Source organism: Corapipo altera, unplaced genomic scaffold, assembly GCF_003945725.1.
Source record: "Corapipo altera isolate COAL_440 unplaced genomic scaffold, ASM394572v1 89, whole genome shotgun sequence".
In the NCBI taxonomy this organism is placed as follows: Eukaryota; Metazoa; Chordata; class Aves; order Passeriformes; family Pipridae; genus Corapipo; species Corapipo altera.
Window position 1 is genome coordinate 330,170 of NW_020884968.1, and position 25,548 is coordinate 355,717.

At 41.4% G+C, this 25,548-nt stretch overlaps 1 protein-coding gene across 1 annotated transcript in view; it reads right to left on the bottom strand.

Moving 5' to 3' along the window:
- TRANK1 (tetratricopeptide repeat and ankyrin repeat containing 1) overlaps positions 1 to 24,653 on the bottom strand; it is a 52,627-nt gene extending 27,974 nt beyond the window's left edge. Inside the window, 11 exon segments of the mRNA XM_027665036.1 lie at positions 1 to 22; positions 24 to 297; positions 2,083 to 2,250; positions 3,768 to 3,899; positions 4,340 to 4,478; positions 8,269 to 8,352; positions 9,325 to 9,443; positions 10,981 to 11,131; positions 12,507 to 12,630; positions 14,166 to 14,300; positions 24,593 to 24,653. The exon segment at positions 1 to 22 is cut by the window's left edge and continues 76 nt beyond it. Coding sequence (XP_027520837.1) covers positions 1 to 22; positions 24 to 297; positions 2,083 to 2,250; positions 3,768 to 3,899; positions 4,340 to 4,478; positions 8,269 to 8,352; positions 9,325 to 9,443; positions 10,981 to 11,131; positions 12,507 to 12,630; positions 14,166 to 14,299 — 1,347 coding nt within the window. The 5' untranslated portion in view covers position 14,300; positions 24,593 to 24,653.
- Positions 24,654 to 25,548: the final 895 nt, after the last annotated feature.

The window sequence follows — 25,548 nt, forward strand, 5'->3', positions numbered from 1 at the left end:
GAAGGAGACGGAGAAGGAGACGGAGAAGGAGACGGAGAAGGAGACGGGAAGAGTAAAAGGGCAAAATGCATGTGTTAGCATCAAACGCATTTTTCACAGCAACTAAGTTTTGTGAAAGGGAGAAATGTGAACTCACTGTACCTTCCAAAGAAGACAGCAGTTTCAGAAATCCCTTAACAGCACCTTCCTTCAATACATTTTTATTATGTGCTCCATTTTCAAACCTGTAGAACTGGACAAACTGCTCCACAACGTCCCGGAGAGAATCTGTAGCAGCTATGGCACTTTCTTTCCCCCCTGCAAAACATTACAGAAATTGAAAACCCATTTCCTTGATGGCACGTTTTCAGGGCAAGACTGCAATGCATTACATCTCAGGGCTTTAAGGAACCTGTAGTGGCAGATTAAAATCAGACGGTTGAAACTTACTGCCAATGCCAGTCCTGTGATGGATTTCTCATCCCAAAGTATATTTGATACTTTCATCCAAAACACTCTTGTCCTGGCTTTGCCTGGGACAGTGTTATTTTTCTTCTTAGTAGCTGGTACAGTGCCATGCTTTGGATATAGGATGAGGATAAGGTTGATAACACACTGATGTTTTGGCTGTGAGCAGTGCTTACCCTGTAACAAAGCCTTCCCAGTGTCCCGTGCTCTGCCATTGCACAGGTGCACCAGAAGATGGGAGGGAACATGGCCAAGACAGCTGACCTGAACTGGCCACAGGAATATTCCATACCCCACATAATGTCATGTTCAGTACATAAACTGGGGGAAATTGGCTATGAGGGGCCCATCACTGCTTGGGGACAGGCTGGGCATCGGTTAGCAGGGTGTGAGCAACTGTACTGTGCAACACTTTTGTTTCTTGCGTTTTATTCCTTTCTCCTTGTCACCATTTTTAATACTACTACTACTAATTTACTTTCTTTCAATTATTGAACTGGTCTTATCTCAATGCACCATGGGAGAGAGGGGGAAGTGAGCAAGAGCCTGAATGGTACTTAGTTGCCAGTTGAGGTAAAACTATGACACTCTTTACCATAATACCCTAGACTGGAAACTGTAATAGTTTTAAAGTTGATCTGTACAAAAGCAGGAAAATGCTGCCTCACAATTAGATCACTGTTCAGAATTTAGAGTAGATGACTAAACCCAGTAATGTTTTCAGTATACAGTTTTAGTCAGATGACCTGAGCCTGTCTGATTCCACAGCACCATTTACAAAATACAGCCATAAAATAATTTGTCCTCTTAGAAGAAAACAAAACCAAAAAAATCCATCAGACCAAAACGATATCTACAAGATTAAGAGATACTTATGTAATGGGCAATAGCAGATTTTAAATGATGTCCCAATAAATGCCCTTAAATAAACACTGAAGGACTTGGCCTAAAAGCTTTGAGGAATTTAGCTACATCAAAGACCAAACAAAACAGTAGCTTTACCCCATAGGACAAAAGAGACAGACAAGGTTAGTCATTTTTTTAGCAAAAGAGACTAACTTCAGACTGTTAGTTATAAAGGTGGGGTTTATTCTCCAGCCTCTCATTTGCAGTAAGCATGGAAAACTCTTGCAGATTGTGCATGGCAAAAAAACCCCACCCAAAATCTGACCACAAAAGACAGGCTGAGCTACCTGAAACACCAACCAAAGTGATTACTGCCACATGGGTACTGGTGTTAACCCCTAACCGAGAACCACTAGGCTAAAACCTTCTCCAGAGCAGAGATCTCCGCAGTAAAGAAAAAGAAACTGTGGGAGTTTGTCTGCCAGGAGCCCTAAGATGCAAGCACAATAAAACCCAGTTTTCCAGTAAACTTACATGCAACAACACACACATGAAAACTGAGATGGAACCTAAAAACTTCACTTTATGCCAAGTTTGATCTGAACAGTTAGACAGCAGTTGCCTTCAGGCAAGGACAAAATATTCACTTTTGACTGGTAGGAGATCACGGTGACAACTCATAGGAGAAGTTACATAAAACCCACCCACTATTACCAATTCAAAATAAAACAATTTTGTACCTAAAGGATATAATTTTAAAAAAGGAAAAGCACACAGTGCCTGTAGTACCTGTCTGTTTCTCAGAGGAAGTGTGTTTCTCAATGTGCTTGCTGACTTGTCTTACAGCATCAAAGTTTTTGTTCTTTTTCAAGATATCTATGACATATCTTGACCGTGCATCTGGAAAAGTGGGATCAACCCCAAAATTCAGGAGCATGATCACATCTTCTGTTTGGCCTAAGAAAACACATGAATAAAAATTAGAGGAAGAATAATTCACATCGTTCAGGGGTCTTGTTCTGTTTTCCTTTTTATTTTTAATTTCCTGGCACAATTTCTAGCCTATTTTTAATTTAAAAGATTTAAATTCTTCCAGTGTCGTAAGAATGAGGCATTGTTAGGTATTTTTCCACAAGGTTTGGAAGGGGACTTGATAAACCAGAATATTTCACACATTCAGGCATAAATATACACAGGTAGGCACTGAGTTTCTTTCCTGTGAAACATAAACCACATGATTTTCTTGGAAATAAACTTTATAACTAAGATGTCTACTTTGACTGAAAGTATAATTGTCTTCAACAGAAACTGCTATCCTCTGTAGCATTTCACTACAAGTATTACAGATTACACATAAGCACAATAAATATGACAGTGATTTAAAGCCTTGACATCATATCTAAAATTCTGGAAGACTACATGCTCACTTCTTAGTATGCCACACTGTACTACTAGGGGAAGCTTTACAGCTGCCTGTACTTCTCTTGCCTCAAAGAGGCACATTTGCTAGTAGTCATGCCTTCAGAACAGTTGGGAGAGCACAGGAGCACCAAATCACCAAGTCATGCAGGAGAAAACTGAACAACTGTGAGCAAATAAGTGTTAGACCACCACCCTTGGCACAGCACCACAGGACTTGAAGATCTTGGAGGTCTTTTTCAACCTCAGTGATTCTATGATATATAATGTTCAGAACGAATAGCTAAAAAGAAATAAACTTTAATAAATACATATTAACATACATAATCTCTCTATAATAAATACTATATGAATATTATTAAATAAACCTTAATTTAAGGAAAAAATAAATTTATACAGATATACAGTCTCTTCTGCAAATGTGTAAGTCATTTAGCAGCAGATGGAACTGCTGCAAAAGATGTGTTACATCTTTCCAGAAAATGAAATTCTTTAGATATAGGTTGTGCACATTTCATTCACACTATTAAAGCAAGCCACCAGAATGTCACTGCATGCAATGACCCACAAGTCTGGTGTTATCTTGGCATTGATGTTTGTCTCCCGTTGCCACCTAGTGAGCAGAGTAAAAAATACAAGGAAAAAAGCCAGGTTAACATAAAAGAAATCCCACAGAAAATGTGAAGGAAAGCATCCTGTTTTCCTCCTCTGACAATGTACACTACTACTTCGGTCTTAAATTTTCACCTATTTTAAGGACACATCAAACTTTAAAAGGTAACTTCTAAGATTCTAAAAACTGCAGCATACTTGTGGGAAAATCCCAATCAGTCAAACCAAAGGAAATTGTCAGACATCAGGTACACAATTTTGAAAAGGAATTGTTGAAATGTTTAAATATTACTCGTTATTACAAAGTCTACCTTCAGATACTTTCTCATTTTCTTCCTTTGCATGAAACAGTAAACACCAAGGTCTGAAACTTTCTTCCATTATTGATTGTTTAATATGAAAACAAAGCAACACACGCACACAAACAAAAAAATTGTACTTACTGCTTTTCTGGGAATATTCATTGGAAGAGGCCACAATATGCAGGAGGGTATGTCCATCTCTGTCTTGCTGGTTGATCCCATCCTTCAAGTCTGGCCTCTGAGTCAGCAACCACCTGAAGAGATGGTTATTTGCTGAAATGACAAAAAATCACACATAAATAGATTAGCATTTTTTTCTCCTATGAAATGGCAAGATGCAAATCTAAGGTTGACTCATGACCCTTTCACAGACATAGAAACTGCTGCTCCACACTGAGATGGCAGGACAAAATACTGTTCTTTTGTCAAAGTTGATATATTCTGGTTACGAAAGACCCATATCAAACTACATTTTTGCTTCAAATCACAGAAGAGAAGAACTGTAATAGGTTTCCACCACTATCAGGCACAGATGATCAAAGAGAGTGTTTAAAACATTTCTAAAATAGTGCTTTGCTGGTATATGCAAGATTATACTTAATAATCTGACCTGAGTTGTTGTGATTTTTTTTTTTTTAATTTAAAAAAGCTCTAAGTGTCAGTTCTCTAAGGAAAGCCACCACTGGTTTATTTTAGTTGCAGATGTCACTCACTTGCTTTGATACACAGTCTGATAACAGCATGCAGTGGATACACTCCAATGGATTCAGCTTTTGCCCCAATGGAAATCAGCCACTTGACTAACTCCACTAGTCCTTGTACCTTCTCACCATGACCATACAACTCAGAAGTCTGACAACAAAGAGAACAATTACAACACATTATTTTTACATACACAAAAGGCATTTCCTTTTTAATCCTATTTCCATGTTTTTATTACAAGATTCAGTGGAACAATAACAAGCTGTATCCATTGTAAAATGAAACTATTTCGTAGACTTTCATAGCATGGCTTGGGTCAGAAGGGACAATAAAGATCATCTAGTTCCAACCCCCAATAGGCAGGGTCACCTTTCACTAGACCAGGTTGCTCACAGTTCCATTCAACATTGCCTTGAATGCCTCCAGGGATGGGGCATCCACAACTCCTCCTGGTAACCTGTTCCAGTGCTTGACCACCCTCTGAGTAAAGAATTTCTTCCTGGTATCTAATGTAAACCTACTCCTTTTCAGTCTGCAGCCATTCCCCCTTGTCCTGTCACTACATGCTCTTGCAAAAGCTTCTCTCCATCTCTCCTGTAGGCTCCCTTCAGGTATTGGAAGGCTGCAATCAGGTCAACCCAAAGTCTTCTCTTTTCCAGGCTGAACAATCCCAATTCTCTCAGCCTTTCCTCATAGCAGAGGTGCTCCATTCCTCTAATCATTTTGGGTGGCCCTCTTCTGGACTTGCTCCAACAGGTTGATGCCAGAAATAGTGTGGCCAGCAGGACTAGGGAAGTGATTGTCCCACTGTACTTGGCACTGGTGAGGCTGCACCTTGAATCCTGTGTTCAGCTTTGGAACTCTCACTACAAGAAGGACACTGAGCTGCAGGAGTGTATCCAGAGAAGGGCAATGGAGCTGGGGCAGCATCTGGAGCACAGTTGTGATGAGGAGCAGCTGAAGGAGCTGGGGTTGTTTAGCCTGGAGAAAACAAGGCTCACGAGGGACCTCATTGCTCTGTACAACCATCTGAAGGGAGGTCGTAGCGAGATGGAGGTTGGTCTCTTCTGCCATGTCCTAAGTGAAAGAAGGAGAGAAAATAGCCTTAAGTTGCACCAAGGGAGGTTCAGACTAGATACTAGGAAAAAAAATTTCACTGAAAGAGTGGTCAGGCATTGGAATAAGTTGCCCAGGGAGATGGAAGTGTTCAAGAGGCATCTGGGTGTGGCACTTGGGATTGATTCTGGTTGTGGCACTTAGGAGTGATTCTGGTTGTGCTGGATTGATCTTGAAGGTCTCTTCCAACCTTGAGGATTCTAGGATTCTGTGAAAGCACACAGCCTGAGCAGAAGACAGCTGAACTGAAAACAGATGTTCTAGCAAGGACTTAATGAACATAAAGCATAGTCTACAAGGGGCACAGCAATATAGGGTACTCTGGAGGTGTCCAGAGGAGGGTCAGATGGAAATTGAGACAATATGCCAGAAGGATCAGGACATGAAGAGGTGGTGGGAAACAGTGTTCAGACATAATTTCTCCATTTGTGCCTGTCATCTTTTTAAATACTAGTCTTCACACATGCTTTCAACATCCACAAATAAATCTTTTTTTTTTTCATACCTCATGCCAAATTTTCACTGGCAAGAATTACTGTTTGTGAACAGTTAAAAAAAATCAAAATACAACAAATTACAGGGAGATTGTAGTGGCAGCAGGGGAAGTCTGAGTTCTCAGACAGCCATATTTTCTAATTTTCACAAAAGAGAAGCACTGCTTAGGGATTTTTCATCTCGATTCTTTCAGTCTTCCATGTGTACAACAAACTCACTAGAATAGGTAAGACTTGTGGGGTCAATTCAACAACAAAGGACATGCTATTTTGTAAAGGCAACCCACGTTTCTCCTCCTCTCTCCAAGAAGTATTTTGCTTTGCTTGCCTAGGAAGGAAAATATTTTACTAAGACACTCTACATGCGTCTTCTATTGTGTTGCCATGCTTTATTGCCAGTGTGAGGAGTTACTCTGTTGGTACTAACACAGCACACCTCTGGCTAATGATACCTAAGACATGCTTGCATATATCCATCCACTAACTCTTCTGCTATCACTAAAAACAAACCTATGAGAGATGTTGATTTATATCCTTTGCATTGCCCTTATTTTTCAGAATTGCATCTGCTCACTCTGTCAGGCACCTAACTGAAATAGTCCCAATTTGAAATTATTATGACAAAAGTATCACCAGTACCATAACAGCCAAACGGCAAATTCCGGCATATTCCATCAATATGCCTTAAACCTTAATCTGCCAATCAGTAAATGCCAAGCAAAGGTACTGAGTAGCCTACAGCTAACACCTTCTAAAGTTTCTGTCAGGAAAATCACAGTGCTGTAAGAAATCTAGAAATTCTTTACTGTGATGCAGTGAGGCACTGGAACAGGCTGCCCAGAGAAGCTGTGGATGTCCCATTCCTGGCAGTGTTCAAAGCCAGACTAGACAGGACTTTGAGCAAACTGGTCTAGTGGAAGGTGACCCTGACCGTGGCAGGTTGGAACCAGATGATCTTTAATCACCCCTCCAACCCAAATCATTCTATGATTCCATGATAAAGCCTAATGGAATTCCTCAATGAACGTGCAACCATATCTTTTAAAAGTAGGTTACTTACAACAGAACTATACTTAATTAACATACACACAAAGAAATGAAAGAATAAACTCAAAAAATGCTTATACAGAGAAGAAATTTTTAGTAGTCTGTAAGAAATGTTTTACTTAACTGCAGCTGAAATAGGCTGGGCAATCACTGTGTGGTGAGAGACACATGCATTGTGAGATGCCTTTAGAAAGCTGATATGTCACTGCTATGGACACTGGCTGTTCCTGAGTTGCAGAGCTGGTGAACTCCCAGCAGCTCCTGGCTCACAGTCAGCCTCCAGCCACACCTTGGTTCCCAAGGTGCCAGAAGCCATGGCTGCTCACCCCTTAGTGCACTCAAAGCGTTTTGGTGGAATACCTGTGCACAAAGGCAGGGGTGAGCAGCAGCAAGCCCTCCAAGGCCACCTAGTCACACAGCAAGGTGGGCAGAGCCTCTGGGTTGTACCAGTGGCACAGACACCAGGCAGGCACAGTCATCCAGCAGCAAGTCCGTGTGAGCATGGCAGTTTGTGACAGCTGAAAATTTTATTTTATCCTGCCAGCACAGAAAGCTTGGAGGTTCCCAAATGCTGCAGAACATGAGGAATCACAATATAAAGAAAAGAGTAAGTTTCAGGAGAGCATCATAGAGATCAAGTTCTGCTGTCTGCAGATGCCATCATCTCTGAAAGGCATCAGGAATTGTGGCTACTTGGTCTATGACTACATGCTCCCACCTTGTCAAAATCCTCTAAATAATTTGAGAAGTGTCAAAGCCTTTAGAGAGAAAGTTTAGCAGTTGCTGCATAGATGTAAAGCATCCCACCAAAAATGCTGTGTGTTGAGGGAAAGAAAAATTCCAGCACTGTACCCAGCTCAACTCCCTGTGATCATACTCAATACCATGAAGCAGTCCAGAGACAGGCTAGCGCAGTACAAAAATATCCTAGCCCATATCCTAAGTTTCTCTCATTGGAAAGCATACCCAACTTAACTGATATCAGACATCTTTCAGTATTAAATTGTCAAGTTAGAAATGTGACATAGATATCTTGCTGTATTTGAGAGAAAAATGTCTTCTTTTGATCAAATAAAAGGAAATAGTAAATTACATACAGAAATTAACCAAGTTAGAGGTTTTAAAATTTTCAAAGGAAAAGAAACAAAATATTTAGCATGATAATATAACATCCATATATTTTTCATTTTATTTTTCTTGCACACATGATGGAAAATCTCTCACTAAACTAAATAGAAAGAAAAGATATAGACACAAGGAAAAAAGAGAGAATACTACTTTACCTCAAAGAGATTCTTCAGAGATACCTGGTTGACTCTGAGATTACTGGGCAACTTTTCCTTCTCAGACAGCAACAACAGACAAGACTGAAAAAAACCCCCCACATTAGTGATCTTATAAGCACACTTAGAAACTCTGCCTCATCAGATCTTGCAGGGAAGCAAACACTGGCTAACAACATTTCGGATCTTTTTGTAATATTTTAAGAGACTATTGAATCTCCCTTTCTAATTTTCAACTGAATTAATGTAACACACAGTGGAATGTGGGAAACTATGACCAATGAAAGTTTTCCTCCCCCTCCTTCTCCACCTCTGGTTCTTGCAGGGCTGTTTCTCTCACTCTTTCCCCCTCACTCTGCCAGGCAGGTATTTGCCTTTCTTAAAACACACTTTCCCTGTGCCACCTCCACCTTGGCTGCAGGGCTCAACCATGCCCTGGAATAGGGCCATTGGAGTGGCTGGAAGCAGGGCAGCCCTGGCCACTCCTCATCAGGGCCCTGCAGTCCGGGCTGCCAGCACCTCACCATCAACATCCAATACAGGTACAATTGTGACAATGATCAATTTTTTCCATAGTCTCTAGAGAAAACAGGATTAAAATAATTTCAGATGATTCGCCTTCAGACTTTTCTAAATGATCTGGTTTTGTTTAACAACCATGTACTTCCACTGAGATGCTCCTTGTTTGTGGATCTTTCACAGACAATTTCAAAAATCCTGCTTGTGACCCAAAAGGAAAAGTAAAAGGGACTACAAATACTCTTGTAGGTTTTTCCCCTCTCAAATTTCAAGAATAATGGCTCTAGATGGTACCATAAGACAGACAACAGCAAGAGACAAGCAGGATTTCAAACCCATTGTATCCCTTCCAGAAATGAATTTCAGAAATTATTTACCACTAAAAGCATTTTTCAAGTCATAAGAATCAAGACATTTGAACCAGGCAGCAACAAAATATACTCACTGTTTTGCCTTTCAAAGGTAACATAAGCTTATGTTGAAGAGGTAAGACGAGCACCCACCACGCAGAGGGAGGTAACACGGTGACAGACTTACCCTCCACTTCCCTTTCTGGGCCAGCCTTTCTATCACCGCTTGCCAAACCAGTGCATCAAATCTTGCACTGAAAACATATTCATATGCAGGGGGAAAAGTTGGTGGAAAGATTCGTTCATCTGTAAGCATAAGCAGTTGAGAAAACTATTTGGTATACAGAGCACTTCAAAAGTTGGAGTCTCCAACTAAACCATGTTATTGCACAGTGACGATTTTAGCACTGATTAATACCCAAGGGAATGTCAAATGGGGGATTAAATAACCCTGACCGTCCAAATGATACAGCATCCTCTTATCAGTGGCCAGATTTCATTAAACAAGGAGAAAAAAATTAATCCCTGCCCTCAAGAAACACCTCAAAACCCCAAGACTTTGTGAACCTCGTGGCAGTTCTTCCACTTGTGGGTCAATGAGCTACGGATGCTGCTAAAAATAATCAAGGTCCTAAACACATGGCTACAAGCTCAAGGAAAGGCAGTAGGGGCACAACCCTAAATCTCCTGGCATGCTTGCAGGCCCATTAGACAAAGTCTGTTAAACAGACAAAAAAGCAAGCAGAGGAGGAGAGACTGAGGAGATGGCAAGGAGACACAGGGTGGACATAGCTCAAAAAAACCCCACACAGTGCCACAGGAAGGCCACATTCCCTCTTTTCATTGCTGTCCGTTACTAGCTGAAGAAAAGTCCCCCACACTGGAATACACTGTACTGAAAACTCAAGTTTAAACTGCATATCTTCTAATTATTTTCAAATATATCTAGCTAAAAGAAAAGCAGAGTGGTCTGCACAAAACCCACTAAACACCTCAGGGATCTGGTGCTCCAAATTTCCTGTCTTGTTTCCCTGACCCTGAATTTTGACCTTTTCTAACTACTTCACAATTTACATGTTCCTGTGATATCTGAGATTTGAGACGTAACAAGAACTAATAGTTTTTGCAGTGGAATGTACCACAAAAACTACATATCCTTGAGCCAAGTGATTTAAAGGGACCAATCAAGCAAGGTGAGGAAACAATGAGGAAGGGAACTGAAGCAGCCAAACAGGCAGCACTGGGTTGATGTATAACCAAGGGTATTGTCTTAAAGAAGGTCATAAGGCAATCACTTAGAACTTCAGGGACCTGAGACACAGATGACCACTAGAGACCCCCAGTGAAATCCCTCTGAGACCTTATAGGGATATGTACATATGCTAGAAAGTGTTGGGTAATGTCATGAATGTATAACAGGAAGGCAGGGAATGAAAAATGAATAATCATATAATGCCAGTGTATCAGCTGTAGCAAAGAAAGCTCTGTGTGCACTTTAAGCGAACTGATTCCCAGGGCACCTGGCATGCTGTGCATTGTAATAAACAATGCCTGGCTTCTAAAACTCACAAACTGTGTCTCAGAGGTTTCTTTTAAGAGCCGATTTTAGGCAACACCTGTGAGACAACACTACCCCCTGCACAGTGTTTTGCAATTGTTGGCATCTGCTGTATACAAACTGGACCAAGTTCAGTACATCCTCAACATATTCGTAACCCTCAAACAGACCTGAGGCAATGAAAGACCAAAGGAATGATCTCATGAAGGACATCCTATCAAGGATTTGTGTTGTCATCACTACTGAAAGGTTCTTAGAAAAATTAAGCTCTTAATTTGAGCTTACCATTGACACTTATGAAGATTCCTGCTACAAAATCAGCAATTTGAGTTCGATCTCCAGAAGAATTCAGGAGAACCAAACCTTTATGAAACATAAAAACTGCCTTGTAAGAGTTTGATAACATGATGAATGACTGGCCAGCTCTATAATAAGCCTGAAAAAAAAGGAGAACAACAGACAATTGTTGGGAAAATATTCAGAGATCTTTACTACAAAACAAAATGTTGCATTTTTTTTCTAAATTCTCTGTTATAAAAATGACATGTTGTACTATTTTTACAGCTTCTTATACACAGATACAAACAAAAAAGTGCAATAAACTATTCTATTCTAATCCCTCGAAGTCCACAATATGCTACTGATATCATCACAGATACTAAGAGTGATAAAGGCTGGAATACAAAACTTGGAAAATAACTACAGGATGAAAGATATACTTTTAGCAACTGTATTTCAACCTCCTCTGGACAAGATTTTTTTTGTGTCACGAAGTCCAGAATACATAATTATGTCCCCACATCACTGCATTTTGCTGTATTTGCCACAATGCATATATTTTTCAGCCAATGGCACCTGAAGATGTTTATATTCACCACTGAATTAGGCTGTACCAGCTCAGAGTCACAGTGGAGTTAATTTGTTCAAATTACATTAATTGTCATGCTGCAATACAGTGCAAGTTAAATGGGCATTTGTGCAATTTTACCATATCTGAATGAAATATCTTCTACAGGAGTCTCTGGGAGTCCGTAGTAGTCAGACCAGAAGACTTTTATTTTACACAGAAGTCAATCCAAGAGTATGCCTACATATCATAAATACTGTACAACAGCTATTTATTCATAGCAGATGACTATTTGAGTCAATGTGTACTTAATCACAAGTTAAGAGCAGTGCATTGTTCTGTCCACTGGAAATACACTATGACCTTGATCGCCATGTACCGTTCCCAGGAACTGCAGACTTATTAACACATAAAAGAATATTAGCACATACTGCCCAAAGGAGCCTTCAAATCTAAGTCCCCATCCCAGAGCTGAGTGCTGTCAGTGACTGATGCGTAAGCCAGGCTCTGTAAGATGACAAGTGAGCACAGAGCTGGTGAACTTCACCACAGACGAGATCTGCACATGGCCTGACCAGACACACAGTTAGTGCTGTGTCATCCCCAGGTTTCAAGTATCACAAGGCCATGTAAGATTTTTATCTTTTATCACTTTCTATCACGTTGTTTGGGATACTGATAAAATTGTTATATTCCTTGAAAGCATTGGTGCTTCACTCATTGGGACCCAGAGAGAACCAGCAACTCCTGGTGCAAAAAGATCTGCTTTATTTTATTAGAAGTACTATTACAGGAGTAAATCTGATGCTTATGTACAGAATCAAACACCGATTCTGGAATTTCATGTTATATTTGCCTATCATACCTCAAAGCCAAAACACAATAAAAACAAGACTATGACACTTTAAAAAAAGAAAAAAGTAAGGAAGGCATGCAAAACCCATCAGTTTAAACATCTGAATACCTTAACATACTCTGGATCCCACTGTAAGCTCTGGTAGGCTAAAAATGCTGCTTCATTCCATTTACCCAGATAGTACAAGGCAGTTGATTTGTTGCACATCAGCACAGCTATGTCCCGGGAACACCTAAAAATATGTTTTTAGCATTACTGTTTATTCGCTTGAAAAAGGATCATATTTTATAGTTAGCCATATGGGAAAATGAAAAAAATATACATATCACCCACCTAACAAAATTAGAGGAAAAAAATGTAGTTGTAGAAAATAAAGATCATTGGAACATTGGCTATAAAATCTCTTAGAGACATCCTAAATGATACCTTAGTGATAACCCGGTCTCTCCTGAAGCAGAAAGCCAGCCCACTGGAATAATGCAGTATGGCAATTCAGAAAGAGTTCAGACAATCTCAATTCACCTACATATGGTTCAGTGAAAGCCAGTAGCCAAGAATGGGAGAAAACACATGAATGGAACACATAAACATGAGACGGAAAGAATGCTAAACACATTATAGTCACCAAAAAACAACCTCAGTGCATTTTACTGTATCACCAGTTGATGAAGTCAAAGAAAAATCCACATCAGCCAAGAAATAAAGAAATGCATTTTAACAGAACTCTATATACTGAAGTATATAAAGCATCTACTGAATACAAGAGTTTCTGGAAAAAGATGCACACAAACTATAGCCCACAGGGTGCTGGTGAGCCTGGAAAGCCTGTCTTGCCTGTGCTCAAACAAATAGTATGTGCCACAGAGCTACCTCCTTCATGTTCTTCCTATCTACTAATTTACACTCAAATAAGTTGTTTCAACACGCTGAATGTGTTCAGAGCACACTCCTGCATACAAGCAAATCCTGACGCAATCCTGTGCCAATGGTAACAGAGATATTCAGGACCAGATCCCTGTGCATGATGAAGCCACACTGACAGTGAGGAGCAGGCACTGAAAGGAGCCTGCTCGGCTGTGTCCTCGCTCCATCCCACTCCCTACATATGCTCCAGACTTACTTTACTGCTTAGTCTAAACGGTTAACAGTCAAAATAAATGAATGGCTGGTGTTAAATTAGGTTAACAGCAGTGTTAATATATGGTAGTAATGAATATTTAATAGTTAACATAATACTCAAATATTTAATCACTAATAATATTAGCAACTGATGTTAACTGATAAAAAACCACTTAACATCTGGAAAGAAATACCCAAAGAAATCTTCTGCTGAAAAATTATCCTTTAACATACCTGAAAATACTAAGAAAGACCAAATAACAAGAATAAAGTAACTTGCATAAATCGTTTTACAGATAATCAGATGACTCGCAGAACCACAGGCCACAAACATGACCAAGACGTGGCAAAATCACAGAAAGATTAATCCACAACATGTCATCTAATTTATGGTAAATTAATTCGAGCTTTAATTACACTAATAACTGATGGAAAAGTATTCAGATTAAAGTCATTAATTAATTTCCCACATATATGCAAGGAACAGAAATTCCTCTTTAACTATAAAACTGATACACTAAAGAGTATGACGAAAGATACAAGAAAATCAGGTGTCAGGCCAAGAAATAGAGTTTTGAATTAACTGTACAACTGTACACATTTCAGGTTTGCCTTATGGTTTACATGTTATAATTCAAGAATACTTACGGGACCCATTGCATCAAAAAATGAAGTGTTTGTAGAGCTTCATCATACTTTCTGATGGCCAAAGAGTAATTTCCATTTTTAAAAGCCTGGTTTCCGGCCTGCTTCATACTCTGTGCATGTTCCATGGGATTCATGCTAATGAAAAGCAAAAAGAAAAATTAATCCAACAAAAGAGAGACACTTCTATCCCTAAAATTGACCTAAATTTTCACTTAGTTTTTGCATATTTGAAAAGAAAGACAAAAGAGCGCATCTTTGTTTGCTTCAATTGGAATAGTAAAATACAGTTCAGGTGATAGGTTCACCTTTGCTCTTGATGCCTCCTCAACTTCCCATCTTTCTTAATCAATCTCAGCTAACCAGATATACCACTGGTATGCATTTTTTCAGTTCTTCTCCTCAGGCCTTAAATTGTATCTTTTAAATTAAGATTCAAAATTATTTCAATGTGTGCACACACACTAAATGCAGGAGAACAAACATCATTCATATGCTTAAGTAATACATGAAGCTATGCATTTCAATTATTAAACACAAAATTTATTTACTTGCTCTTTAGTTATGACTTTTTTGTCCAGCTCCTCTGTCTAGACATTCAATAATCCAATGTATACAAAACTGCTTAGAAACTTAATTACTGCATGGATATATGGTACTGTAGTATATTAATAGTGCATGAGGACCCTGAATCAGACTTTAAACAGTTATTAAAATGAATATAGAAAGTGTCCAAAGAAAACAAAGGTTGAAACCAGCATCAACTGCAAGTTAATGAAAAAATATTTCATCATTAAAACTGTAAAATCAGGTTCATTACATAAAACTAATCACATGGTTAAGTAGCTAGATAATAGAAACAAACACAAGAGAAGAAACAGCTACAGGTATGTTGAGACAACAGCACATTAAAAACAGAGAGGAATATCCAATGCTAAAGCCCTGTGTAGAATCATTCTTTGCAGATTGATTTTATGACTAAAAGATGTTTCCATTACCTGTAAAACTGTATATGAATCTCACAAATCTCAATGCTGTTAAATAAGATAAATTCACCATAGAGGAACACACAGATTTACTTATTATCCAGGTATTAGCAGGCCTGGAACAAAACCCATAAAATCTGTAACCTTTCACAACCTGCTAACATAATGTTGTGGTTTAATCTGGCAGGCAGCTACACAGCACACAGACCTTTGCTCATTCTCCACCTCCTCGAGTGGGATAGGGGAGATAATCGGGAAAAAAAGTAAAATTTGTGTGTTGAGATAAAGACAGTTTAACAGGAGAGAGAAAAGGAAGGGAAAATATTAATTCTACTACTAATAATAAAACTAGAGTATAGAAAACAAGTGATGCACAATGCAATTGCTCACCCACTGACCAGTTCCTGAAGAGTGGCCCATGGCCAGTTTTCCCTCCAAATTTATATACTCAGTATGACATTCTATGGTATGGAAAACCCACTTGGCCAGTTCAGGTCAGGTGTACTGGCTGTGAAGCCTCCCAGCCTCCTGTGCCTCTTGCAACTCCCCACCCCACTGCAGCTCACAGGGCAGCATGAGAATCTGAAAAGTCTGGCTTAGGGTAAACACAGCTCAGCAACAACTAAAACATCAGTGTGTTATCAATACTATCCTCATAATAAGTTCAAAACACAGCACTGCACCAGCTATGGAGAAAATTATCCCAGTGAAAGCAGGACTGAACATCTGCAAGATCTCTTCACAACACAGCAAACTAGATATTTTTAGGTAAATGAAGTACAGACAAACTGAGGAACACTACCAGCATATTTTCTCTGTAGTACTCCTCAGGATGAACCTGAAACACTGAGAACCACTACTGTATTGTGAATACAGAGGTGTGATGAGGTATGGCTGACACTGTGCCTCTGCATTTATCCAAGCACAAAAAGAGCTCAGCAGGCTGACAACTGCACTAAACAAACAGCAGAGCAGCAGCCCACAACTCTGAAGAGGCAACAGCAGAAGAACCAGGTGCAACCACAGAGTTCAGATCCAAACTGCTTCAGACTGATCAGGAAAAGCCCTGTCAGAAGTTATGTCTTATTAAATTAAACAAACACCCCGTGATGATGCCTACAATCCAAACATCACCTCGGTAATTCCAGGGAAGCACCAAGAACAGATGAAATCCTGGCTATAAACTAAATTGAAGAAAAAGAGGTCCCATCTACGTGGTGGAGGTAGGACAACCAGTCACGCTAGAGGAATAATTCTGACATTTGGCCCAGGCAAATTAAATCATCACTTCACTGAGCATTTTGAATACAGTATATACTTTAAAAATGCTATTTTTCCAGACAGCAAATCAAGTGTATTCATAGCATACACAGGACTTTTTTCCACTGCACGGTATGAGCACTATTAAGGTGAAGAAAAGGAAAAAACAGAACAACAGAACAAAGAATAAAAAACAAGTGCTAAGAGGTCCTACCTCACATTTTTGTAATTCAGATTTCACCTTTTTAGCATCAAAAGATTTGAGAAATTATTTTCCTCAAGAATAATACCAAAATAGTTCAACTACACACCAGTTTATCCATGAACAAGTATATGTAAACCAATGGTTTTCTGATTTATAGTTGAATGTCAAGGGGTTTTTTGGTTTGGTTTGTTTTTGTTTTTTTTTAAGAAAGCTACACTTCTACTTCGGGTGATTTTTTTTTTCCCCCAGAAATACATTTTTATCTTATTTTTCTTTGGAATCCACTAAAAGTACAAATAAACAGTATTTAAAAGATATTTAAAGTATTATTTTTTCCACAGTACAGCAAAAGACCCCCAACCAAAACATGCATTTAAAAAGGACTTTCAAATGTGTCTTGTGCTGAGAAATTTTGGAACTAAGCTCCCTGTTTCAGATCAGGAGGCAGCAGGATTTCCAGCTCCTCCTGATTCTCATCCTTTTCCAACACTGGAGTTTCCCAGCCAAAACTTCAAACTGCAGATCATTTAAATAACTGGGATGTCTGCTGCAGGCTTTTGCAACTACACCCAAGTTTGTAGACCCAAGAGATGCACTGGCATGCAAATCTGACACCTAAGTTAATGATCCAAAAGAATCACTGTGCTGACTAGCACAGCAAGAATTGCTATAGCCTAACATCTTCCTGAAGCATAAACAATTTTAACTCAAACCAATGGACTAACTGAAGACCTATTACATAAAGTCTACCAAGCATGAGGAGCATTAAACAAAAATGTTGTCTATTACACAGCTGTATCTGAATATAACCAAAGAAAGAGTTTGTTGGGTTGAGTGCTGTGGGTTAACCCCAGTGGGCAGCTAAGTGCTTGCTTCCCTCCATCCCCAGTGGGATGGGGAAAGAGGAAAGGAAGAGTAAAACCAAGAAAAGTTGTAGATCAAGATAAAAATTGTTTAGTAAGCAAAAGAGACATGGAAGAAGAGAGAATTACAACAAAATAAGTGATACAAAAGCAATAATTTACCATCTCCCTGATATAGACCAATGCCCACCCAGTTCCCAAGCTAGGGATGGCTAATCTCTAAGCCCTCTCCTCTTCCTTTTCATTGCTGAGCATGATGCTACATGGCATGGACTATCCCTCCAGTCAGAGTCATTTGCCCACTTGTGTCCCCTCCCAATCTCTTGTGCATTCCCAATCTATTCACTGGGAGGCAGAGTGAGGAACAGAGAAGGCTCCAACACTGTGCAAATATTGCTCAGCGACAGCTAAAACATTATTGTGTTAACAGCATGGTACAAATTTAAAACACAGCATCATACCCACTCTGAATAAAGTTGACTCCATCCCAGTCAGACAGAGCTCCCCTCATAAAACAGGGATTCCTCCTAAGCTATGAACACATAAAGGTGTGGGGACACCCTAAGGTCTGGGAAATCTTTCCCTGTACATTGTTGAGATCACAGAAATAAAACCAAAATTAAGAAAAATAAAATTTAAAAAAAACAAACCCACCAAACAGACAACACGGTCTACTCCATTTACTTTTTTTATGACTGCAATGACAGCAACAAGAGGCACTTTAATTTTTACTCGAAGAATTAAAATGAAAGATTATATGGTTCAGTCAGAAACTAAAGGCTCCAAGCCCTACTGCTGCCAGTGGTCAAAATTTCTATTTACTTCACACACTGCCAACTCTTATGTTATTGTGATGGTCAGTGTCCCACTGAACTGCTTCGTTCAGACTGCAGTCAGAAGCAGGGTAGCTTTAGAGGAGTTACGAGGCTAAGTTTTTATTCTTCTTGCTTCAGAACATAAGCTTGAAAACATGGACAAAGACTGCCCAGAAGACCCATTTGTCATTATTGAAAAATGTTGTGTTCCTTATGCCAGCTATCAGTCTCAAGAGGCCAGCTTGTGCTTTCTGAATATCTGAAGCTGGCAATACTAAAAACTTTATAAATCTGAGTGAGTGCAAGCAGTCAGTTTTTGTCTGCATTTGCTTTACACATTTTTAAATAAGAAACTGTGCGACACTGTTTAATTTACAGAGAAAAAGCAGAAGGTCTACACAGTCATGCTTTTAATCACTGTTGATACTGCAAGTTAAAGTTTAAGGATTCATCCCTATGGCATTACTCACTGGTAGAATTATGCTTTTATTCTTGAGGTACAGTAGATTTCCATAATGCAAGCAACAAATGAAGTACAGCAACCTAAGAAGCTCTGCATCTGAATTAAAATAGTGGTTACAAATGAGAATCCCCATATTTTCAGGAAATATGAGTTCTAAAGATGGTGCTTTCCTCAATCCTATTAAGCAGAGGAATAAACTCCTTCTTCCTCCTTAGCCTAAAAGGCAGACATTAGAAACCGGCAATAAGTAGGGAGAAAAAAAACCCCAACAATGCATCTAAACTGTGGCTGAGTGACAACCAAATAAATTTCATCGGCATTCAAATAATTCATGTTTTTTCAACGGGAAACCACAGGGTTCTCATTAGCTCTTGCTCAACAATAGCATGCTGACTCAGAGCATGGTGCCACCAAGAAGGAACCATCACATCACCCTGCCTTCTACATCAGAGGGACCCCTCCAGCCACGTGCCCACCACTGGCACCACTTGTCCAGGCAGTCCCACAGTCACTTACCAAAAGGACACTGCATGCCAGTTTTCCAAATGACATTTTCATTATGACTTTCATTATAACCTTATAAAGGCATATGTGAATGTCAGGGCAGAGTCAGTAAAAGAGAGGAAAAACACAGGATGAGAAGGTTCTAGCAGGCCATAACTGTTAGCCAGTTTTACCTGTTTTCCTGACAACAACAGCTACCAAAGATATAGTTACAGAACACAGTCACCTTTGAATACATAACCTTTGAATAACCTTGGCAGTGAAAAGCAGGAAAAAATTTCCTTCTTTCAGTCTTGCTTTTCCACTGAATGCTGAAAAGTCAAATGAAAAATCTGGAGATCACCTGTACTTTCAGAGGAGGCCCTGGAGAAACAGTAGAGACAAAAACGAACAGGTTATAACCAACCAGGCTACAAGCAGCACATTTGGATATCTCTCACAGAAGAGAAGAAAGAAGCTGAAATTTAGACATGGACATCCTCATGGATCTGTTTAGTCTGGAAAAGGTCATAGTGCTATTTGTGACTATCTGAACAACATTTTAATCGAGTGTTTAGCCACTATCTCATAAAGAATGTGTTCAGCCCTTGTAAAATGTCAGCTCATCTTGGAGAAGCTGGTCAACTCAAATAAAAAGCCTATCATTTAGAGCTTCTCATAAGACATCCCTATCATTAGGGATATATTCAGACAGATAGACATAGCTAATCATTAGATAGATTCTCACTCTGCCCTATGAAATAACACGAAAAAAACCCAAACAAAAAAAAACCAATTCTGTAAGAAGTCACCTTGCCAGATTTCTACCAGCAACTGGAACTGCCAAAAGACCCTTTGTTCCCAGTAAAAGCCAGCATCACTCGGAAAATTATGAATGAGATTCAAGAGCAAATTTGGATTAGGGCAAGTAGAGCGGTATAGTGACAGCTTCTTACCAGTGTATGTTGCCCTGAGTTTAGCACAAATTGGACCAAATGAAGTTCCCTTATTGCTTCCGTGTTCTACAGCTGGTCAGTGTCCTATGCATCACAGTACTGCAAAGGCAAAGACAGCATGTATCTCTGTAGCTGTCTGCCCCTAAAAGGACAAAGAACACGGTTTCCAAGATAAGTGAATTGAGAGAAAACTTTATCGGGTTGTTTCAGTCTGAAGTGGAGACCTGAACACAATCTCCATAACTGGACACAAGCAACCCTAAATACCACTTACAGAGTTTTGCTTTTCTAGATACCCTTCCTTCCTAAGTTTCAGCCAGAATTACTACTAGGGGAATCCAGACTACTTTTTTGTAGCTCCACCACTGCAGTACCACACTGAATCAGCACACCTTGACAGCACAAAGCGCGTCTCACTCTTGAGATGGGATTCACACCTGAACTGGGTCTAACAGGCAAGTGCTATTTCTGTATTTTGAAAGTCAGCTGTGCGACTTCTCAGTTCTGGCTGTGCTTTCAAATTATGTTAAATGGCTGGTGGTGCACTGAGTGACACAGAAAATCCCAAGCTGCTCTTCATTTTGTACCAAGGTTTTCCCTGGAAACGTGCTCTATAGTAGACTGTAGATGATTGTAGGGCACAGACATTGTGAGAAGCAAGACATAACCTCTTTATCAACAATTGTCAAATGCACTTCAGGATGCAATTATCACAGACATCTCAAAGGCCTGGTAACACCTAAAATGCTACTACAAACCAGACAAAGAAGAGACGTGTGCAAGGTCTGAATGAAACAAGGGCAGTAAGCGGAATACAGACACGAGAAAACCCAAGCTCAGGGCTAGGACCCTGCTCTGGGTAGGACTCGCCTGAATGACCTCCTGAGGTCCTCTTTTACCAGATTACCACTGTATGTTGCTTTCTATTTGTGTAATAACAATAACAACTAATAACAAAGTCCAGATGCCTGATGTCTCCAGCTAGTCACATACCAAACTCACAGAGTTGACACTGCTTGGTAGCTCAGTTTTTCTTCAGATGCATGACCAACATACAAGACCACTGAAACAGGACCCAAACCTGGCCAGAAGTGTTGGGCCAGCCCTCCTGACTTGCAGTAACCCATGCAAAACCCCAAGACACGGACACTGAAATGTTACAAATGCTTAGAGCAGGCATTTGTGGTTGACTTGCACACAGGAAAGGTACTAGGCAAGAAGCAACACAGCAAGGAAATGAAAATTAGAAGCACATTATCGGGAACAAGACAACACCTTCCACAACAAGAGGTGGCTGCACACACCCCAGGACACCAGCTCTGTACCTACTTTAGACCCTGACTGCTCCCTAGGAAACCAGAGTTTTATATCCATGAACAGGGTAACAGAAACCTGATAGACTGGCCCCTACAGACCACTTTGTATGTCACAGTGTGTCCCTAAGGTGCCTCCACATCACTGAAATGGCATCCATCTTGGCAAGGCCCCTAGAAAAATTACAAGGAAAAATAATACTACCAAAAGACAAAAAATCTCAGACGCCTCTCTGTTTATAGGCAAGACCTCAATGCGCTGCTGATTAATTTGGTGAGAAAGGTCTTCACATAAGGCCATGATACATCATTTGGGATTTAAGGTGGTGTCATGGTTTAACCTGACAGGCAGCTAAACACTACACAGATGTTCACTTACTCCCCCCACCCTTCCTTTCACCCCAAGCAGGACGGGGGAGAAAAATCGGACAAAAAAAAGTAAAATTCATGGCCTGAGGTAAAGACAGTTTAATAGGACAAAAAAGGAAGGGGGAAATAATAATAATAATAACAAGAACAAAACAAGAACAACACAAGTGATGCACAATGCACTTGCTCACCATCCACCAACCAATGCTCAGCCAGTCCCCGATCACTAGCCGCTGGTCAGCTTTCTCCCTAATTTATATACTGACCATAACATTCAAGAGTATGGAATATCCCTTTGACCAGTTCAGGTTAGCTGTCCCAGCTGTGTCCTCTTCCAGTTTCCTGTACCTTCACACAGCCTCCCTGCTGGTGGGGTAAGCTGAAAAAAGTTTGACTTAGGGTAAGCACTGCTTAGTGACAACAAAAGCAGCAGTGCTTTATCATTATTCTCATCCTAAATCTTAAGCACAGCATCATACCAGCTATTAGGAAGAAAATTAACTCTATCCCAGCCAGGATAGGTGGCTTTTTGGAACATCCTTCCTCCTTTCCTTGCAAGTTGAACTCAGCCCAAGCACGTGACTAGCTTTCGTTGAAGACTGCTTCACAGATTGCAGCAGTGACAGGTCTGGCCTTGCTCCCCAGCACATCCTGTTTTGCTAAGTGAAACAAAACATGATTCTTTTCTTTCAGCTTCAAATGATTCTCCCCTCTGTGTAACCTACCAGTAACAAATTATACCTAAGAGAACATACGGTTGAGCCCTGCGAGGAGTTGCATTTTCAAGAAACACATCTGTTTATACATATAAATACCTATGATTTCCAGTAAACTCAGAAAGGACTTGCATCTCCCATTTTGTGTACAAAAAACCTGATGCGGAAGCATGTTCAAAACTCTACTTACAGTGTCATTACTGTTTTACAATACAAATTAAACCCCAAAAACTCACAACAGTGGGAAATGTCAACCCTCCTGTTTCTCTCTGAAACAAAAACAATCTTGAAATCCCTAGTCTTGCTCAGCCACACAAGACCTAACTCAGTCCAAGAGGGAGATCTTTACACTGCTGCAGTTGTTTGCTCAGCCTAGCAATGTTCCTGTCATGATTGTCCTGCTCTATTCAGCACTGGTATGGCCTCACCTTGAGTACTGTGTGCAGTTTCAGGCACCAAAAGATAAAAGAGACTTAAACTATTAGAGAGCATCCAAAGGAGGGCCACGAGGATGTTGAAGGGTCTGAAGGGGAAGCCTTATGAGGAGTGACTAAGGTCACTTGGTTTGTTCAGCCTGGAGAAGAAGAGACTGAGGGGATCCCTCATTGCCATCTTCAGCATCCTCACAAGGGGAAGCGGAAGGGCAAACATTGATCTCTTCACTCTTGTGACTAGTGACAGGAGTTGAGGAAATAGCATGAAGCTGAATCAGGGAAGGTTTAGGTTGGATATCAGGAGAAGGTTTTTCACCCAGAGGGTAGCTGGGCACTGAAAGAGGCTCCCCAGGGAAGTGGTCACAGCACCAAGCCTGTCTGAGTTCAAGAAGTGACTGGACAATACTCTCAGGCACACAGTGTGATTCTTGGGGTGCCCTGTGCAGCGCAGGGCCAGGAATTGGACTCAGTGATCCTGATGGGTCCCTTCCAACTCAGCATGTTCTATGATTCTCTGACCAGGTAAGAAAGCAATAGCAACAAACAACCTGCATAGTTCCTTTGTATAGAAGGCACTGAATCTGGAATGAGAGAAAAAATCAACAACAACAAAACACACTAAGATTGCTCTAACATCAAGGTTTTCAAGCTTATGCAGTTCACAGCCAATGCTCGACAAGTTTAATTGCACGTTGGTAAAAACACCGGTAGGAAACACTCCCTCTTGCATGTTTTCATGGGAAATCAAAACCTCTTCCCATTCTCAATAAACCCATGAACTTCTATCAATCTGAAGTTCATTTTCCACAAACTGAGGGGAAAAAAACACAGAAACCAGTGAGAGATCTTTTTGCTTTCATTCTTCTGGGGCACACACAGTGCCTAAACCCCTTTCCAACTGAAAAAGTCTGTTTTGTTAAGTGACCACTCCACGACCTTGTAAAAGAGTTTTGCTTTTCAGGGAAAGGATCCAAAACCACCGAAGACAATGCTTTGCTCCGGGCTATGCTAAACGAGTTCTCCCTCTTCTTTTCAAGCACGGACAGAGCAGCTCAACTCCCCCAGCTCCTCCGCGCAAACGGTACCAGGTCAATACACACTCCCAGAGATGCCTGGCCGGAGCAGGAATGCACTCTTCTCCTTCAACCACCCCACACATTCCCTGGCAGGTTTCCCAAACAGCACAGCCTCCCCCGCTGCCCACATACCAAATCCCGCACCCGAGCGTCCCACCGGAGCAGCACGACGCCCTCCGGAACTGGTCCAACACACAGGAATTCACACCACCTCCACGGAGGTGGGAAGCCACACCCAAGGAGCCGCTGCTCCCTCCGCGGCGCACGCCGAGCGCTGCGGAGCGCGAAGGACCGCGGCGCGGACCCGTGCGGGGCCGAGCAGCGCGGGCAGCTCCCCCCGCACGCCCACATCCCGCACGGAGCGGCCGGCGGGCTCAGGGCGGCCGATTCCCCCGCTCCCCTTACCGGGAAGGTAGAAGGGATCGCTGCGGGCGCACATCTACCCATCTGCGCACCTACCCACCTATCTATCTATCTGTCTACCTACCTACCTGCCTGCCCGACTGCCTGCCTTCCCCGCCGCCGTGCGCAAACAAGCCCCGGGGCGCGCTCCAGCCGTCGCCCCTTAATACTCCGCCCCGCGTCCCGCCCCCGACCCCCGCGTCAGCGCGGGAGTGGGGGGCCTGCTCGGGGAATCGAAACCGAGACCGGCCCGCCCCCGGAGGAGTCCTCCCCCGCGATCTCCGACCCGTGTCCGGGATTCCGGCGGGGGGGTGTGGTGTCAGGCGGCCGTCTGCTGCCAGCACGTTCGGGGAGCGGCGGGATGGTTCCGGGCTCCCCCCGCAGCGGGAGTGCAGGAAGTGCCATTTTTTAAAATGGGGTAGCGGTGTCTTCAGGATACCTGGAAAATCAGCGTTCGCCTCCGCCGCGGGCACCCCTGCGTCCTGAGGCGCCGTACTGTCCCCCTGGTTTCTCACGACAGCCCCCGCCCAGAGGAAGCTGCTGCTGCTTTGGACTTCCACGGCGTAAAGGTCACCTGGGGAGTGAAGGCTTCTGCTCCTCTAATGCGGTTGTTTCCTAATTCATCGTTTCTTGTAGTCTTTTCACACTGAGAGGATCAATAAGCCAAAGATGAATACTTCACAGGAGATCGTTCAATAATTCACTTCTCTGTGAACCACCTTTCTAATCGAGTTTTTCTCTGTCATTGAGTATTACCGCCTGCACTTTCTGCCTCTGTATCGTGGCTGGCTGGGGTGGAGTTCATTTCCCCCAAAGCAGTCCCCACCGAACTGTGCTTTGCATTGGGAGCTAGTTAACACACCACTGCTTTGGCCGCTCATCTCTCCCATATTGCCCCTTCAGCAGTACGCTGGGGGTGGGCGAGATCTTGGGAGAGGACACAGCCAGAACAGCTGGCCCAAACTGACCAAAGGGATATTCCAGACCATATGATGCCTACTTAGATACAACATCTAAGAGGAAACAGTAGGAAGCGGGAGCATTC